The 13876-nt window shown below is 39.7% G+C and overlaps 1 protein-coding gene across 6 annotated transcripts in view; it reads left to right on the top strand.

The window, feature by feature from the left end:
- Positions 1 to 6587, top strand: part of RBM46 (RNA binding motif protein 46) — a 49779-nt gene extending 43192 nt beyond the window's left edge. For 3 of the 6 annotated variants that reach the window (XM_077846461.1, XM_077846464.1, XM_077846462.1), the window contains one exon: positions 5621 to 6587. In XM_077846461.1, the coding sequence (XP_077702587.1) occupies positions 5621 to 5820 (200 nt within the window). In that variant the 3' untranslated portion in view covers positions 5821 to 6587. The other 3 variants (XM_077846466.1, XM_077846465.1, XM_077846467.1) reach the window with 3 other exon arrangements.
- The last annotated feature ends 7289 nt before the right edge of the window (positions 6588 to 13876 follow it).

The following is a 13876-nucleotide window of genomic DNA, read 5'->3' on the forward strand; positions in this document are numbered from 1 at the left end:
ATTTCATGTCTGCTATACTATATTTGCTGTCAGTTGCCTTCAGCAAAAATTAAGTAGGGGGTAAAAATACTTTTTTATTTTTATTTTTTGGTCAAAATTTAATTGTAATAGGGAAAGTAAATGAGATTTTAAAAATGCCAGTAAATTTGATCATAACTAAGTGTGCTAGCCAGAAATATCACTTAAAAATTTCTAGTTAGTAATTTGTAAATATGTCATAGGCTATAAGTTAATAATTAGCAATTTTGAAAATTCCTTCCTCTGTTTTACAGTTAGCTCTTGATAGTTCTTTACTAGGATGGAAAGTACAAAATAAATGATAAATGTCATTTACATTATACTAGAAATTTTAGAAATCTCTCTTTCAACCCAGCCATGTTTTCTGTTCTGCATATATACAGTGCTGTGTTAACAAGTGTTAACACTTTTGCAGATGAAGTTCAGTGAAAGAAAGTTACTGAGTTATTTCATTTGTGGCTATTTGAATGTTAGAAATTGAAATAATAATATGGTGAGGTGAGGAAATTTTTCAAAAATTTTAATAAAGATCCTATAGAAATCTAAAGAAGTAATTAAAATATGAATTAAAGGTGTGGGGAAATGTATTTCATAAATCAAAATATCAGGTGCTTCATTCTCACACTGCCTGGGGGAAGGTAAAACAGTATAGCTGTCTTGGGAAACAGTATAGTTGCCTCAAAAAGTTAAACATACAATTCCCTTATGACCCAGCATGTCCATTTTTAGTTATTTACTCCAGAGAATTGAAAGCATATGTCCACATGAAATTTTGTGCATATTATTTCTTAGCATTATTTATAACAGCCAACAGATGGAAACAACCTAACTGTCCATCGACTGATGAGTGTATAAACAAAATGTGGTATATTCATAGAAGGGATTATAAAGAGGAATGGAAAAAAAAAAAAAGAGGAATGGAGTTCTGATATATACCACAACATGGATGAACCATGAAAACATATGCTAAAGAGCTAGTTTAAAAGATGACATAAATTGTATGATTCCACTTATATAAAAAATCCAGGACTGGCATATCAATAGAAACAGAAAAATTAGTGTTTGTAGGAGCTGGGGGAGAGAAAATGGAGGAGTTACTGCTAATAGGTATAGAGTCTCTGTTTAGGGTGTGAAAATGTTCTGATTAATGGTAATGGTTACACAGCCTTGTGAATCTATTAAAAACCACTGAATTGTACACTCAAAAAGGGTGCATCAGAAAGAGGGAGTGGATGTGAAGGTAGAACTTAGTTAACAAGAAAAAATAGTTAAGGAAAATTATGAGGGAGGGTACTTATTAATGGAAAATTAAAGAGTATGGTCAGAAACAAACTAGAAGAAAAAGCCGAAATAAGTATAAGAAGACCTTTTCACTGAACTCAGGTTAGAGTCTCCATTAAGGGTTTCCTCCTCTTTATATGAGGCAGAAAAGCAGTTCGAGAATCCATGGAGTTTGGTCAAAATGTGTAAGAGAATTAGAAACAAACAAGATACAATTGGAGTAGAGCAGTGTCTGTCGTCCATTGCTTAGGTTTTCACAGAGAAGCATATTGATGGTATTCATCTCTTGTGTTGGACAGAGAAAGGTAGTAGACCAAATTATTATTTAAAAGGTGGGGCTGATGAGTAGGTGGTGAATGTGCTGCCAGTCTCTGCACTTGCTCCCAGGTCAGTGGCACAACAGTTACAACCTGTTCACTTTCCTGCTCTTTCTAGACACAGCTCCCGAATCCTTCAGAATCTGGGGTCCTTTTAGCCATTACTGCTTGATTAGAATTGCACTTAAGGTTAGCCTATTTGCTATATAGATCAAAGTGTTATTATATGAAAATGTTTGTATTCATTCAAGATATAAATATGAAATTGTAGAGGATTTGACCGAAAATGCTATCTCTAATATTATATTAGAGCAAGTCACTTTATTTATTTTTTATTATTTTGCAAAAGGACCTTTTATTCAAATGAAATTCTTAGATAACATTTAGCATATACATTGGGAATGCAGAGCAGTATGCCTTGAAATGGGAAGTATGGGGTGGCCAGGTGCAAGTAGCGGCCAGGTAGCTTAGAGCACCTACTACTGTATTTCTATCCCCTGTTGCTGATAACCTCTTGAGACCCTTAGCCCAACCAAGCTTTGAGAAGATTGCCAGAGTGAAAAAGCTTGGTCAAGTAGAAACAATACTTTCCTAGGAATTAGGAGGCCCAATTTTTAACTTGTTTTTCTTCATTTAACTGTGGGAGTGTACAACAATCAGCCATCTTTTGTCTGTCATTCTTCAATGAAAGAGGTGATTGGAATTAGAGACTTCTGAGGACCAGCCTATCCCTGGTTTATGATTTTGAGTTAGAGAATTTGATTAGTTAAAAGCTTTATTAATACCAACCATAAATAGTCAAACCAATAAAAATGAGCAAAAGTCTTGAAAACATACTTTACTAAAGAACATGAATGTTCAGATGGGAAGCTAAACACATTAGTCATGAGGGAAATTCAAATTAAAACTGAAATGACATACTATGTCACATCACTGGAATAGTTACAATTCAAAACACTGGCAATACCAAATGTTGGTGAGGATGTGGAACAGCCAGAGCTCTATATTTTCCTGGTGTGAATGCAAAATGGTCACATTGGAGAACTGTTCAGCAATACCTGTCTGCCCTATAACTCACCAGTTTCACTCCTATTTACCCAAAAGAAATGAAACCATATATCCACAAAAAAGCTGGCATAAGAATGTTCATAACAGCTTTATTCATAATAGTCAAAATTTAGAAACAACTCAAATATTTATCTGTCAACAGGTAGGTAAATGGATTAAAAAACGTTATGCTGTATATGTACGACAGGATACTGCTGAACAATTAAAAGGAATAAACTGATGCAACGTAATGAATCTTAGAAATTGTATTGAGAGAAGCTAGATTTAAAAGTACTTTAAAAATACATTTTATATGAAGTCCAAGAACAGAAAAATCTAAGCTGTAGTGAGAAGTCAGGAAATGGTTGCCTCCAGTAGAGGAGCTATTGACTGGAAAGGAGCCACAAGGAACTTCTGGATTGATGGCTATGTTTTATATCTTGTTCTAGGGGTTGGTTGCCTAGGTTAACAGTTACCAGAACTCATTGAAATGAACACATAGGATGTATGCATTTCACTGTATGTAAATTGTACCTCAGTTTAAAAAGTATTAAGACAATTGAATCATTCTCAGTGTAAAACTTAAAATCTGAAATTGGCTCTATCATTCCCTTAAGAAGGGGAAGGGGGAGTACGGATCCAAGTCTGAGACAGAAACAGTGGTATTGAAGAGTTAAGGATATTCATTGGGGAAAAAAACCAGGGGTGGGCAAGTAAGTACATGCTAGGAATTCTAACTCACTTATTAACTTGTTTCATAAAAATCAGTGATGTCTTTTGATGTTTATTTTCTGTGCTATATATTGTATGTTAGATCTAAGGAAAAGATGATTCATCTAGGTTTATGCCAATAGTTACTATCTTAAGTTTGATATGTATTGTATTTTCTAATTACCTAGATTTTTTCTGAATATATTTAGATTATTATGCCATAATAAAATTTATTTTTGAAATGCTTGTAAAATCTTATGAACACTGAGGCTTTTCATTTCCTAATCTTTGTAGCATTAGGGGGAGATTTTTTTTTCTCTTGATTCATCCTGTATGAATGAGGTCATCAAAGTCAGCTTTTAATTTTGTATTTTAATTTAGTTTCCTTAGAAATGTAGGAAAACAGTGGTTGATTAGTGTATTCTTAAATTAAAGGTTTGCAGTAGGAGACTATTAAAAATGCCCATTTTCAGACTTAGGTACTATGCCAGTAGTCCGTTGTCTTGCTATCTTCTTTGTAAAATCGTTCCCTGAAGCTATCTCTTTTATCTAGATTTCAAAGAATATGCTGCATTAACTCTTGCATGGATATAAACCCAAAGTTGAAAGTGATTTCTCTGAAAACTGCATTTTCCCCACCTACAGAAGTGTAACTAAAGATCTGCTCTTCTAAATTATATTGTTTATGACCACATTGTTAAAAATTGAAAGAGCTAGTTGTATCATAGATGCATGTCTAATAAGGAATTGATTGTATTTGTGTAATATTCTTTAGGAGGAGAGAATCAAAACTTTGTAAGCAATTAATTTGAATTACAGGAGCACTAAGGTTTCTGTTACTACTAAATACCATACCCTTCAGGCAAAGTGTATCCATAAGAGAAGAAGAAAAATTCTGTGACAACTACTTATCCTACTTTGGATATTAAAAATGCAAATGGTATCAAAGTAATTCCTTATCCAATTTCAAAATACTGAAAATATTTTGAACTGGATATTTTAAATGGATTTGTTTTCTTGGAACAGACTGCTTTTGTTGGTTTTATGGCACCATTAAAATTAATCAAGTTAGAGTTTTGCAGTGCTAGAAATTAAACCTATATTTAACTGATTTTTATTTTTTCCATTTTTTTTTTCTTAACTAGGTCCTTACTGATGTTGCTTGAGCTTATTCTCCTGCAGTTGATCTCATTCCTGTTGGCTAAATATTAAGCCCCATGACAACATTAAGTTAATGCTCATATGTTTTAGGCCTCATCTATAATACCAGGAAAATACAGAAAAGACTTGTACATTAGATTACCTAATTCCTTTTCTTTCATTCCCAGAAACACCATGACTTTTATAAATAATCATCTTATAGTTATTGTCAGACCTGTGGCCTATTCTACCCCAAAGAACATAGTTGAGTTTTTGGAAAGTACAGGATTTACAGATTTGGTCTTTAATATTCTTACACACATATAAACATTACAATTAATGAAGCAGGAAATTATTGGTGCATAAGATGAATGTTTAATGTGGAATAATAATATTTCAAATATAACTGGTTTTTTAAAAATTTGTTTTTAATTTTTGGATTTTTCTATGCTATAAGTTGATAATGGTTTCTTGAAGTTTATTTTATAAACACTATTCATTTTACTGTTTTATGGTACAAGTAGGAACTCTAATGTTAAATTGGTGTATTGAGTTATACAAATGTTTATATTAGTATTTAAATAATGAAATATTGGGCAGTTAGTTTACACCAAATGTTTTTGCAGTCCAGGGGAGAATGTTTCTGCTGATTTGATGCCTAATACAGTTTCAAAAAGGATAAGCAAATATGAATTTGCTGTTTTTTTAAATCTTTTCTTCATGGACTACCCCTTAGCATCAGAACCAAATTTAAAAGGAGGTGCATTGTAGAGCAAGAGAAATCAGAGGTTCTCTTTTTTCTGTGATCAAAAATACACAAAACAATGAATAGATATACAAGTAAAAGATATCCAAGAATGCATTCTAGTAAGACCTCTGAAGCCGTTGTGTCAGTGAAAGAAACAAGACTGACTGTAATAAAACCTATCAGGATTTGCAATTTAGTGAATGCTGAAACATTCTTTACTAGCAAAATAGTATTAGTACGATTTTGAATGTTAGAACATTATGTTAAACTGTGATTATGGTTTTAATGCTTTGTCTCTTTGAATTAAATTTGTATCCATAAAGATGTGCAGCATAATTGTTCATGTATTTATTTACAGACTACACTTTCCGTCGCAGCTCAATAAATAGTCTTTCCCCTGTTAGTGCTACTCTCTCTTCTGGGACTCCCAGCGTGCTTCCTTATACTTCAAGGCCTTATTCTTATCCAAGCTATCCCTTGTCACCAACAATATCACTTACTAATGGCAGCCATGTTGGACAGCGACTATATATCTCCAATCAGGCCTCATTCTTCTGAAGAAGATACTGTAAACATTGAGTATGAAAGTTTCTTTGTAAAGCATGCAAATTAAAATATTGTTTTATTTTAGAATCGGGTTTGCACACTTGGTTTTAAAATGATACATATATATTTATTTCAACATAGTAAAAACATCAACCATAATTCAGAATAACCTACAGTTGTAGAACTTGTAAAAATGCTAAGTTTAAAAAGTTATTCAGTGGTTTCGTTTGATAAAGATATAGCAAACTACTCCTCTTTTTAAACTTTTGGGATTTTAAATACTTCTAATTCCTGAGTGGACAGTAGAACCCAATAGTTTGTGTTAGATTTTTGCATAATAACTTTGCCAAATAGCATTTCACAAATATTTAAGCACTTGCAGACAATGGTTATGCTAGATTTGATTACCAAGGATCACTATCTGTATTAGAGATTTTAACAATTATATAACCAGAAGCATCTATTATGTAGAAAGAAATGAAGGGCAAAAAGATTAAGATACAAATTTTATGCAGTACTAAAGGAAAAGCACTCTACCATTGTGGTCCTTGAAAATAACTAGAAATATTTTTGTTAATTGTTTATTATAGAAATAAATTTTAATTTTGCTGTTAATGTATTTCAGGTTTTTATAGTTATGCTTCTTTTGTGTTTTTGATATTCACTGTATAGTTGTTTGAATAATAAGTGTTCACAGTTTTCTAATGTTGAAATCATGTGTTGTTTAATTTTTGTACTTGAATTCAAATTCTTTGACATTAAATACGTGATGCTTCTAATATGCATGTGTTTTATTTTTGTTTATTAGTATGTGTAAAAAAATTAGCTGTCACAGTCACCTTGACCTTTTCATAGGTGTCTTCATGGGACCAAAGCAAAGGATACTGGAAACAGAAAATTGTTAGTTTTGTGAAACATTGTAACCAGAATCCTTCTCAGGAGCTAATAGTAGAAATATTTTGTTGAAGCAGGTGAAATTTCCTTTTTGTTATGAATATTTAGTGAATCCAGGCATTTTGACTGTTTAATGGTTTGGTAATGTACATATATAATGAATTTCTAATGATGGTTTACATAATTGATGATCACGGACAAAATTTTTTCCACTCTTAGATACCAGATATTAACTTTGTTGACAGCAGCATAGGACATGGAATTTGCATACATAGGATATGAAATGGTTGCTGCAGATATTTCTTCTGCTGGCTTAAGTTTCTGGCAGAAGTTATATGGAGAGTAAATTACAGTTGACCTTTGAGCAACACAGGTTTGAATTGGGCTTCACTTATGCAAGATTTTTTTATATAGTGTGATAAATGTATGTTCCTTATGATTTTCTTAACATTTTCTCTAGCTTTATTGTATGAATACATAGATAAAATATGTGTTAATAGACTGTTTATATTACTGGTAAGACTTCAGATCAATGGACCCCTAGTAGTTAAGTTTTGAAGAGTCAGAGATTATACCTGGATTTTTGACTGTGTGGGGGTTGTGGGGCAGTTGGTGCCCCTAGCCCCCCGTGTTTGTTGTTCAAGGGTCAACTGTAGTCTTCTTTTTTTTTTTCCCCTTCTATATGATGCTTATTCCATATAACAGAATACAGTACTTAACTTTCTGGGTTATTGCCTTAAATCTCTTTTAAATGAACATAGATACTATACTTAACCAAAATTAATTTTTTCCTGACATAGATTGCATAGATATTGCAATTTAATTACCGTGACTTACAGGTTCATATCACTCCTTTGGCAAACATATACAGAGTTTTTGTTTAGTCAGCTACTGTGCTAACCCTTGGGATACAGAGATGACTCAGATTCCAGACCAAAGGAAAACACATTGATATCGCTCTTCATAGAAATGTTTGTAATGGCCCAAATAATCATAATTACAAGTTCCCACATAGCATTTTCATTAAAACACAAACCCACAAACAGTTGAGAGTGCTTACCAGCCACACACACAGTGTATTTGGAGATCCATAGTAACATGATGGAAAATATGTTAGCTTTGGCTATCCTACTGGATCACCACCACCAATTCTTCGAGCTCAAGCTCAGTTTTTTATTTGGGGTGATATACACCTAATAATGTTAAAAAAAAACACCTGGCAAATAGAAGTCACACAAATGGTAGCTGATTTTGAGTATAATTATATAAATCATACACTATTAATTTATTTGTACCAGTGTTTCGTCTCTTCTCCCTTCAAGCAGAAATCTAGCAGTACATTCATGTCAAACATGGTCTCTATACGATATTATAGATGGGCAATTAATTTTGTTCATACTGCACATGAAATTTCATTTGGCTTGTGAATGTAGCTGCTAATTACTTGATGCTTTAATTTTTATAGTCTAAGGCCTTTGATTCAAATAAGGGCTTTCCTGGTTAGTTCATCACAAACTATTATTGATAAGCCTCTTAGCTATTTGATATAGCTCATTGGTTGGGGAAACAATTCTAAAGACAGCCCTTTTCCAGGTTCTCTATGCAACTTTGTGCAAGGGACCATGGCTGAGATGTGGAGTAGATCCTGTTATGTAGCGATGATCTGTTTTGCATAAAAACTGTCGTAAACATCAGAAGGTTATGCAGAAAGCTTAACTTTATTTCTCTAGTTTAATTATTTTACAGTGTTACAGTGGGAAAGAGTTCTCTATGACTTAAAATCTAGTAGCCATTATAGAAAAGGTTGGCAAGTCCAATTAAAAAAAAATGTGCATGGCAAAAAAGCATATGTAAAAGACAAATGATAAAGTTGAACAAGAATTGCAAGTTATTTTTACAAATGGCTAATGCTAATCTCTACTACTGTAAAATATCAATAAAAGACCATCCACTCAAGGGGCGCCTGAGTGGCTCAATAGGTTTAGTGTCTGTCTGACTCTTGATTTCAACTCAGGTCATGAGCTCAAAGCATGAGGTGTAACCCTCTGGTGAGTCGCACATTCAGTCTGCTTGTCCCTCTCCTTCCAAGCGCTGTCTCTCTTTCAAATAAATAAAAATCTTTAGAAAAAAAAAATCTACTCGAGAAAAAATGGATAAAATAGGCAGATAACAGGCCCTTAAATGTATGAAAAGATGCTTTATTTCAAGTACAAACTAAAAGTTCAAATTTGCAGAAATTCAAAGGTTTGATAAGGCTTTAGTAAGATTTTAAAGAAACCAGCATTCTCCTATATTACCGCTGGAATTATAAATTGATATGATTTATATAAAGAGCAGTTTGGCAGCTATTGTCAAAAATCACTAATATTTCAATCTTTTGACCCTGCAGTCCTCATTCTGGAATATACTTGCATGTGTGTGCAAAATGATATATTTAAAAAGTGATTCATCAAAACATTTGTAGCCTAAATACCCATCATTAGGGGACTAAAATAATACATTTATTGGTGCATATTAAATACAAAAGAGATACTATTCCTAATATAGAAAGAGATAGTGTTAAGTGGAAAACAGCAAAGGTCAGAAGTATGTGTATAATAATGCTGTATTTTGGATAAAGAGGAAGAAAACATTTGCATGTGCTTATCCTTGCATACCAAACAGTGGAAGGCTATACGAAAAACTAAGTGATTATGAGAAAGCAGATAGGATCACACTTTTAAAGTTCCCCTTATTCCAGGCACAGTGTGACTGTTTAATCTATCATCGATCTTCATTTAAAGTAAGAAGACCTATAACTTTTCTCAGAAATAAAATGAAGATCTTTAGTGAACCTAATCTGAACATCAATACATTGGGAACCTAATCGGAACACAAATACATTAGGAAACTCAAAATACATTAGAGAAACCTAATCTGAACCCAAATACATCAGTGATCAGTGACTAACCACGAGTTGGGTTTTGAGTAGGGACCCAGGGAAAAAAATAAACCCAGGTGGTAACTGCAGTGCAGCAATGCAAGCAGCTATGCACTTCACTGCTTTTGACTCAATGGGTCCAGTGTACTTGAAATATTCAGTAGCACTGCTGTCAAGTAGAAATGGTGTAAAGAATATTAAAGTGGGACACCTGGGTGGCTCAGCCTGCTTTTAGTGCCTGCCTTTGGCCCAGGGGCGTGATCCTGAAGTCCCAGGATCCAGTCCCATGTTGGGCTCCCTGCATGGAGCCTGCTTCTCCCTCTGCCTGTGTCTCTGCCTCTCTCTCTCTCTCTCTCTCTCTCTCTGTCTCTCATGAATAAATACATCTTTTTTTTTTTTTAAGAATACTAAAGTTTTATTCTTGCTATGCTGCTGTCCCTTAATCTCTTGTATCATGGAGGGTTCCTAAAACAGGTTGGCCAAGGGGGAAAAAAATGGGAACCTAGGATTTTAAGGGTAATGTAAGTCACCAAAATCCAAATCTCTTTAGCCATCCTCTAGAAACTATCCAGAACAATAACGAAAACATCACATTATCCACGCCTTTATAATGAGAGAATAGTATAATTTGAAAGTTAGCTGTAAGTAAAAATAAATGCCAGGAGAATTATTTTTTGAGCTCTTGATGCAACCCTTTATGGAGAGCAAGAGGTGTGTTGAAGGATCTGGAAAACTAGATAGAAAAGAGAACCAGGAGTCGAGGGCCAAAGGATGGGCCAACAGGGAGTCCACCCCAATGGTGAAAATATTAAAGACAAAAGTTCTGGTGTTTCCAAGCAGCCTTGGAAAGGTGATGTTGCTGGGACAGGAGGGTTCTTCCTTTGTCATGGGAATAGGCGATACAGTAATCCAGACCAACATAAAGTCTTAAAAGGTGTTTAGATAAGCTAAGTGTCTCTCTCCACTTACACGTTCTTCACGGGGGCCTTTTGTACCCTGATCCCGCCATTCCAAAACCAGCGATAGAAGCCCTTCTCAGGAAAGCTAGCAGCAGGAGCGCTGCTATCAAGCAGAAGTGGTGTCATCTGTCACTCAGAGTTTATCCTTGATGGTCTCGTGTATTCAGTATGTAGACTCCTGGTGTTCATCCTTCAGCAGGTGAATTTTATGCCTACTCATGCCTGTTGTAATTAGCGCTGGATGAGCCTACATTGTCCTCTCTCGGAGCTAATAGGCAGGACTGAGTGGCCAATATTTGAAGCTCCCTCTAGGTCAAAGCTTCTAGATGGCTCGGTAACAGATCTTACTGAGAACCGTAAGTGTCCACACCAATAGCCAGTCCTCAGTGAGTAAGGTGAGCGTCAGAATTAGCACAGAATCCTATTTAGCACAGATGTTTTGAGGTGAAACACCTCAGCTCCGATTAGGTAATTGGGCACTTCTTACAAAAGGGCTCTGCAGAATGTTCTTCAACCATAGGTAATTCTTAAAAGGCAACCTTCAGAGAACACTGGAGAGGGGAATGCAAACCGGATTGTCCTCACCGAAGGATCTTTGACCCTTGAATTGGTGCCTAAGGTATCTAAGGCCAGTGCCACTGAGCATGTGCTGTCTGGCCTTCTGGTGCCCCGGGTCACGGCCTGGGGTAGCACAGGGCGGGTCCTGATCGGAGTGTCCCACCTGCAAGAGACGGTGTGTGGAACTAGGGAAACTCGTCCTGCGAGCGGGGGTGGGGTGGTGGGTGGTGGTATTCCTGTTAGAAGAGGGGGTACGTGGATGGCCTCGCGAGCCCCCCCCCAGCACGTGCAGGCGGCGACACGCGGAGCGGCGGGAGGATGAGGAGGGCGCCGCCGGGGCAGGAGGGGGGCCGGCTCACGGGGGGCCCCGGGGCCCTGCTGCGGTGCTGGGAAGCCAGGCTCGCATCCTGGGGGGCGGGGGAGGGACGCGCGGCGCGGGCTGCGGCCTGGCGGGGCGGCGCTGGGGGCCGCGGGGGCCGCGGGGGGTCGCCCGGGAGCCGCTTCCCGCCGGCGCCCTCGCTCCCCGGCCTTTCGGGCCGCAGCTCCCGCCGGACTCCGGTTCTGCTAAGGCGAAGGCGCTGGGCTCGCCGAGCCCCGGGAGGGGGAGCGGGGCCGAGGCGCCTCCCACGCGGGGCTCGCGGCGGCCGACGTCGGCGGGTGCGGGCGCCTCGGGCCGCAGGTGCGAGCCCTGTGCTCAGCCGGTGGGCGGGGGTGGGGGGTGCTGCACCTGCCGGGGCGCCTGCGGGAGAGCGGCGGGGGGGCACCTGCACCTACCGGGGCGCCTGCAGGTGTGTGTGTGGGGGGTGCTGCACCTGCCGGGGCGCCTGCGGGAGAGCGGGGGGGGGGCACCTGCACCTGCCGGGGCGCCTGCGGGAGAGCGGCGGGGGGGGGGGCGCCTGCACCTGCCGGGGCGCCTGCGGGAGAGCGGGGGGGGGCACCTGCACCTGCCGGGGCGCCTGCGGGAGAGCGGGGGTGGGGGGCACCTGCACCTGCCGGGGCGCCTGCGGGAGAGCGGGGGGGGGGGGCGCCTGCACCTGCCGGGGCGCCGGAGCACCTCGCGGGGGGGGGGGGGGGCGGGAGCCTCAGGGGCCGCGGCCGCTCCGGACTGCGCCTTCAGCCAGCAGCTTGCACGAGCGCTCGCTGTCCCCGTGTTGTGACCCTTTCCTGCTAGAAACATCTAGAAGGGCCACCGTCTCCTGCACTGAAAGGGGCAGCATGTCGCTCCCTGCCTTCGGGACAGCGCAGCCGCTACCAGGGTGCCGGTTCCCTTCATCACTAAAATTTTGCGGAATCAGGACATCCCTGGGCGGCCCAGCGGTTTAGCGCTGCCTTCGGCCCAGGGCGTGACCCCGGGGACCCGGGATCGAGTCCCACGTCGGGCTGCTTCTCCCTCTGCCTGTGTCTCTGCCTCTCTCTCTCCGTGTCTCTCATGAATAGATCAATAAAATCTTTAAAAAGAATGTGTGGGATTAAAATTTCGAAAATCTGAAATTTCGAGTATCTAAGATTCTGAAAATGTGAAGAAGTGAGCTGTCGGAGCGGAAGCTGCGAGTTGGGTGTGGATGGCGCGGCAGGTGCACCCAGGGCTCTGGGAAGGGAAGGCCACGGCGGCCTCACCGGCGTGAGTCCCCAGACACGAGCAAACTCCGATGGATGAACAAATAAAACGTGAAGGACAGGAGCGTGTGCCCCGGAGACGTGTGAACAGGCACCAAGATTTGTCAGAACCCCCACCCTTAGTGGCCACTCCCTCCAAGTTGCCTTTCCTCGCAGGGCCTGGGCAGGCCAGCGCTTCTCCCCACATTTTTTCTTCTAGAACAGATTTTTTTTTAAATCTGAGTTTTCCTGAAGGGGGCAACATCCTCCAGTTTATGAGGACCAAAAGATAAAAATAAAAAAAGAGAAAAAAGAAAAAAAAAGAAACAAGAAATGAAACCACCCAGTATCAGCCATCAGGCTTGCTAAAGATTGCAAGTGCTTTTAGAAATTAGAAGGTCGCAAAAGTGTTTGCTTGATCCCTGGTCTTCTATATCTTGGATGAAGGATAATTATATCCTCATATGTTTTTTTTTTTAATTTTTATTTATTTATGATAGTCACAGAGAGAGAGAGAGAGGGGCAGAGACACAGGCAGAGGGAGAAGCAGGCTCCATGCACCGGGAGCCCGACGTGGGATTCGATCCCAGGTCTCCAGGATCGCGCCCTGGGCCAAAGGCAGGCACCAAACCGCTGCGCCACCCAGGGATCCCTATCCTCATATGTTTTTAAATAAAAACGTACTTTTAAAGCCTGTGTGTTCTCCTAAGTCAATGTCCGTTGACCACCTGTGTAATATTTACTGGACACACAGGCTGGGAGGGCCCCGGGCGGCTCAACCCGTACCTGACCCCCTGCTGTAATGTGTTTGTCTGAAGAGCTGGAGAGAGCCAGCAGGGCCGAGGAGAGGGCAGGAGGAATGAGGTGCTTGGGAAGGGAAGATGGGGTCACCGGGCCTCGTGCGCTTCACCCCTCAAAGCCTCCTGACTACCTCCCGCGTGTGAGGTTTTGTGCCATGAGCTGGGGATGCAGAAGTGAAAAACGCGGTGTTTTTGACTTTAAGTTTAAAGAGAAAACTGTTCATGTTTGGCAGTAAAGCATTTTAAAGCTTTCTTTCAATCTGGTTTTAAAAATATTTGTTTTTCAGGGAGCTCGAAGGGGCACACCATTGTCATTTCACTCTATCTTTGGGCTTCAAGAG

This window comes from Canis aureus, chromosome 13, assembly GCF_053574225.1.
Source record: "Canis aureus isolate CA01 chromosome 13, VMU_Caureus_v.1.0, whole genome shotgun sequence".
Taxonomy (NCBI): Eukaryota; Metazoa; Chordata; class Mammalia; order Carnivora; family Canidae; genus Canis; species Canis aureus.